At 35.1% G+C, this 6,227-nt stretch overlaps 2 protein-coding genes across 2 annotated transcripts; both read right to left on the reverse strand.

Annotated features, from left to right (window-relative positions):
* Positions 1-3,139: 3,139 nt before the first annotated feature.
* LOC142163326 (uncharacterized) lies at positions 3,140-3,612 on the reverse strand. Its single transcript, XM_075220600.1, has 2 exons — positions 3,596-3,612; positions 3,140-3,491 (listed from the first exon to the last, which is right to left on the reverse strand). Exons 1-2 carry the CDS (start codon positions 3,610-3,612, stop codon positions 3,140-3,142), a joined length of 369 nt encoding a protein of 122 aa, XP_075076701.1.
* A 1,706-nt stretch (positions 3,613-5,318) lies between these two features.
* Positions 5,319-5,882, reverse strand: LOC142163331 (uncharacterized). The gene has a single exon (XM_075220605.1). It carries the CDS (start codon positions 5,880-5,882, stop codon positions 5,319-5,321), a length of 564 nt encoding a protein of 187 aa, XP_075076706.1.
* Between the last annotated feature and the right edge of the window lie 345 nt (positions 5,883-6,227).

The following is a 6,227-nucleotide window of genomic DNA, read 5'->3' on the forward strand; positions in this document are numbered from 1 at the left end:
AATGTCTTTACATACCTGAAAATGTGAAGAAAATAACAGCGAGATAATTAGAGATCCAGCATCAGTAACAAACAGCAGAGTGGAACTAAAATCCAATGGAACAGTGTACCAAAAACAGCTCAAACCCCAGAAAATGCACTTCAGCAGACCAAATTGCAGTGTCAAACACACTTTCAAACAAGCAAACACCAAAACCTAGCCTTAATGACTAAATCTCAAGCCATTTCGAAGTCCAAACCTTCAGGAAATTGATTTAAAAGGAGAAGGATTTCAGATTCTCAAGCTACAATTCAATGGAACAGTGTTTTTCCTAGAGGTTTCAGCCGTTGGAGATTTTTTCTTCTTTGGATTCTTAGCTCTCCACTCTTTTTTTTAAGTCTCTCTCTATCTCTTAGGTCTTGGGTCTCCCTTGAAAGGCAAGAAAAACTGCCTTTATAGGCAAGTTATTAGGGCAGCATAAAAGGGATTCTTTTTGCACTTTAAACCTTTTGATATTTTCATTTTTGCTATTCAATCTCTAGCTTAAAATCAGTATTTTCAGTGAAGTCCCAAAGCCAGCTTCCAGGAAGCTTCCTTCAATCAGTTTCAAGAGATTCCCCTACCCAATTTCCCTAAAGTACCCTTAAAACCCCGGTCAATTACCCTAGCTTACCTCATGGGTCAAGTCTACCCAGTGAATTAAACCCAACTGAGCGGGCTCCTCTTGAAAATGGGTTAGAAATGACCCAAAGCCCAAACCAAAAATCAGAACTCCCATTGACTAACTCGAACGAGAAGCAGAAAGGAAAACAAATGAATAACTACAAAAGCCCAAAATCTAAACTAACCATTGATTTTCTTTTAAGCTAAATACCAAACCAGAATTAAACTAAACTAACAAATTAACAAAATCCAACTTAAGCTAATTAACAGAACATGCCATAACCTAAAATAAAATTAAGAACACGGAGAACAACAATTAAAAACTTGAAAAGAGGAACTGAAAAACTAACAAAATGAACCCTAAATTAAGCTAAAGGGAAAGGCATGGTTCGAAACTTTTCAACAAATTCAGACGGAGGACATGCCATTCAAACCGACATAGGAGAGAAGGAGAAGAACAAGAGAAGGGACGAACAATAATGGACAGAGAAAGAAAGAAAAACTCACCCATCAACTTGAAATCGAAACTGATACTGATTTAAACCTCAAATAATTTCAAACGCCTGTTCTTGAACATTATTTGTGGTGAAATCAGTCTTGAGAACTCATCACGACTTAGAGAAATGACCTTGCATGCATAGGCTTAGGTTAACCTTAGATTTAAGATTCGAAGATTTTGGGCAAGTTTCGAAGGAAACGGGGTGAGGATTTGGAGTGATGGGGTAAAGGGGGTTGTAGGGTGTTATTTTGGGGTTGAACGAAGGCCCGCCACCGGAGAAACCGTGGCGGCGCTAGGGTTTCCACCTGTAAACTGAGATTCGAGAGGTTCTAGGTATATTTGAGAGAAATTGAACGGAGATTTGGGATGAGGTGGAGGAGGGGAACATTTGGTGTAAGTCTGGTGGCGGTTTGTGGTGGCGCCGCCACCGGCGGTGGAGGGTTTGAGGGCGGCTAACTAGGGTTTCCGGGTCTCTAGAATGGGGTGTGTGAGAGAGACGAGAAATGAGGGGGGAGGGGCTGGTTCAGACACTTAAATATAGAGAATAAACCAGTTTTGGACAGTTTGATCAACTGAGATCAACGGTCCAGATTAAAATTAACCAAAACAGGGTCGTTTGGTCACAGTATGGGCGGACCGGGTAGAGGCAGGTTTGGGCTCAGTTTTTGGAACGGGTATAGGAGGAAATAACGTTGGGCCTGAGTGTTTGGACTTAAAGAGTAGCCCAATTCTATTCTTATTTCCCATTTTCATTTTAAGACAAATTATCCAAAATTCCTCTTCTTTTCTCTTTTCTTTTTCTTCTTTTTTTTTCAATTCATTTTTCTTCGAAATTCTTTTTCTTTTTCCAAAATTAAAACCTAAATTAAATCCTAAAACTAATTATCCTACCAAATTAAATTAATTAACCCTAATAATTGTTACTACAAATAATTAAAAACCAAATTAAAGGAAGAGCTACCAAAATTCAAAATTAAAATTAAAAGTGCAAAATAAACTATTTTTTGTGATTTTTTTCATTTTTATAAAATAACTAATTTGTCACTTAATCCTAAAATGTAAAATTAAATCCTAAATGCAAATGCAACATATTTTGTATTTTTCATTAATTAAATAAAATAAACATGCATAGACAAATGCAAACAATAACAAACAAAAATCTATGAAATTGCAAACAAATGGAAAAATTATTTTGTTTTGAATTTATGGGAGTAATTCATACAGGGCAAAAATCACGTGCTCACGATATGGCAAGACTCTGGTGTTGGTGAATAAGTTCTTGTTATAGGACATGTGATTTGATGCTCTAGAGTCCAAAATCCAAAAGTTAGAAGGTAAATGTGAACACTTATATGAAATATCACCAATGATTTCATCATAAGTACAACAAGCCAATATACCTACGAAGTTTATAGCTCCATTTGTGATGTTGTTTGTGGTCTCAGCTACAGTTCCAATGTGAAGTTTCTCCAATAGGCTCAGCAGCTGATTGTACTGGTCCTTGGTCAGGTTTGGTGCAGTTTGATGTTGATGTTGATTTTGTCCATTGCTCTCAGCTAGATCATGTTCTCTGGTACGAAATTTTTGAAGTCCTCTATGTACATTTGCTACTGATGCTACATTTCTACCTTTTGTGAACTTAAAATTCTGTGGGAAGCCATGTAATTTGTAGCACTTGTCCTTGGTATGGCCTGGCTTTTTACAGTAGTCACAGAACAGACATGGACCTCTGTACCCTGATCTGTTGGAGGTACTTCCTGTGTTTGTCATCTGATTATAATTTATTCTAAAACCATTATTTGGTTGACCATGAACATTCATTGAAATTGATTTTAAATTTAACTGACTGTGTGGTCTAACTTCACGTTGCTTTTCCTCCTGAATCAAAATTGAGAATGCTTGGGCTATTGTGGGCAGTGGATTCATCAGTAAGATGTTACCTCTTATTACTGTGTATACCTCGTTTAAGCCCATTAGAAATTGAATTAGCCTCCTATCTTACTCTGCCTTATGCATATTTTCCTTTGCTCCACAAATGCATAGGCAATTGCACTGAGTGTTAGCATTCAACGTGTACAATTCCTCCCAAAGTTTCTTCATCTTTGTGTAATAACCAGTGACGTCCAGTGAGACTTGGATTAAATCATTGATTTCCTTTTGAAGCTGATACATTTTTGCTCCGTTAGTTTGGTCATATCTGTCTTCCAATTCTTGCCAAAGTTCCTTTGCATCATTCACATATTGCAGGCTATCTGCTATATCCTTCGAAAGTGAATTCAAAATCCATGAGGTGACCATATCGTCGCACCTTTCCCACTGTCCATAATTTGTAGAGTCAGAATTAGGTTTCCTACATTTTCCATTAATGAATCCAATTTTATTCTTTACAGATAATGCTAGTAGAACTCCTCTTCTCTAGGATCTATATCCTATTCCATCAAAAGGCATTGGTACCAAACTTGATCCAGCATTTTCTAATGGATGCATATATAGAGGATTAGTGGCATAACTCTCTCACCAGATTTTGCGTCTCAACGACTGGATCAGCGATGTTATCTTCTCCGGCCATGATTTGATGAATTGAAAAAATTGAGGATGAAGTAAAAAAAAACTATATCTCAACCAGAATCGAAGATTGAACTACAACTGAAAAACTAGTTGAAGCGATAGATCGATACAAACGAAAACTGACCTAAACCGAAAATTGAGCTAGAGTCAGAGATCGATGTAAAACTTAGAAGATTTTATCTTCAGATTTAGAACTGAACCAAAAACTCAATCGAATTTGGTAAAAACAAAAAATTGGATGAGCTCACGAAATTGATGCATAATCTCAAGTCAGAATTGAAGCGAAACAGCATAAAATCAGAGATGAGACTAGGGAACAGAGCCTCGCTCTGATACCATGTGAAGAACTGAAACTACAGGGTTCGAACTCCATTGGAGATGAAGCTCCAAGCTGGAGCTGAGAACATTCTAGATCGAAGGAGAAGAATTGAGAAATGCAAAGTAATTTCTATTGATTGTATTGGATACAATATATATGCACATTGATAGCTGTCAGATAGTGGGGACTAACCTATACAAAACTAACTGACTAATGACACTGCTAAACGACTTATTAAGCTAACAAATCACCTCTAATACTAACTAACTAACTAACAAGTACAAGTATATAAATATACTCAATCAATCTCAACAGCTATTTCTCTTTTGTTTCTTTTGTTCTCATTCCAACCTTTCAACATGTCGCTTATAATATACTTTCATATAATTTTACAACTTCTCATATTTTGCTCTTTTTTTTTTCCTTAGTTGTTAGATATAATTTTGTATTTTACTAGTTTTATTTTCTAGTATTTCTTTCATATACCTTCTAAACTCAGATCTAACTTTTTATTTTTTAAAAAGTATAATAAATCTTAGATTTCATATGATATTCATATGAATTGGTAAAGAGCTAAATTCACATTGATATTTTAATAATTATTTTTAAATTGAGATATTAGTTATTTGAAAGATAATCAAGATACTGATTATTCTTTATGATATTAGTTACCAATTTGTAATTATTTATTAATTTTGCTTAAAAAAAATATGTAGTTTAAATACCTAGTACACATGTATTTGTCTCACATGAAAATTGCTTACTGTGTATTCATTAGTTTCTATAATAAGTACAAATTTTATCATAGAAACTATTTCTATGCTATATATCTAACTTTCTTATATTCATATATGAGTTGGTTAAAAAATTAAAGTTGTTATTAGAATTTTTATTTAATTTAAGTAACAATTTTATTGAAATGAAAGATACTGTTTTACGACATTATTTATCAACTTATTTGCATGTTAATTTGAAAAATAAATTATGTAATCATGTAATTATACTTGTTCAATCAAATATGACAATGGTAATACATTATAATTATATTGTGGCAAATAAACCGACTATTGTAGTTACTATATTATGTAATTACCATAATATAATTATTATTCTGGTAATTACATTCCCGGTAATTACACATTGCTTTCCAAAAAGACCCTAATAAATATTTTTAGCCTTGGAGAAAACGTGAAAGAGGGGTAGGGTCTTCTTTCTGTCAAATTGATAATTATTACAAATCCCTGATTGTTCTTTTTTTTTTAGTTGCAAGAGATAATTTATTATTAAAAACTAGGTAATATTACAAGGAGATTTCCCAGTCATCCCATTGGGATCGAAACTGAGAGGATTTACAAAAGCACCAGCGCTATTAACTACATTAACGTTACCCATACTAGCTAGTCTATTACAAGTTTGCTCAGATATTATTCTACCATACAATCTTCCATCGGCATCATCCTTCAAGGCTGCTTCCACCAGCTGAGTATATGCATGATGGATGATTGTTTTATTCATTAGTTGTAACTTGATACTATTCTTAGCCAAAAGATGAGCTACTGAGTTTGCTTCTCTGAAATTATGTCTGAGCAACGGGGTCCCCAGCTGCGCCATTGACCACCTGCATGATGAGATAACGTGGTTAAAAATTTGATGTTCTTTGTCTAGAAGCGAGATTACCTCTGTTGAGTCTGTCTCTATCTCAAGAGGCTGGAGTTGAAGTTGGAGTGCAACTTTAAGGCCTGTTTCCAGCGCAAGTAGTTCTGCATGAGTGTTGCTGATGACATTAGTTAATTTTTGGTACCCTATTATCCAACTGTCATTGTTGTTTCGAATGACTCCTCCCAAACCGCCCATGTTTGTGTTGTTGATGAAAGCACTATCACAGTTGAATCTAAAGCTCCCCCTAAGGGGTTTTTGCCATTTAAAAGAGATCAACTTGGTATTTTGTGAGGGTTGTTGGAAGTTGGTGAGGTATTTAAATTCCGCAACTTTAGTAAGGAAGTTTTGAATGGTACTTCATGTGAGACATTGTTTATGTTGTTATTGTTACGATTGAGCCATATATGCCAGAGGCAGAAGGGGTAGAGCTCCTCCCATTCTAGGTTTTGAAGGGATATGGTGGGTTGCATGAGCTTAATCAAGTCTAACCAGTGTAAATTGGTAAAGGATGGAGGGGAGATGCCCAAATTTGACCAGAAT

Source organism: Nicotiana tabacum, chromosome 1 (assembly GCF_000715075.1).
Source record: "Nicotiana tabacum cultivar K326 chromosome 1, ASM71507v2, whole genome shotgun sequence".
In the NCBI taxonomy this organism is placed as follows: domain Eukaryota; kingdom Viridiplantae; phylum Streptophyta; class Magnoliopsida; order Solanales; family Solanaceae; genus Nicotiana; species Nicotiana tabacum.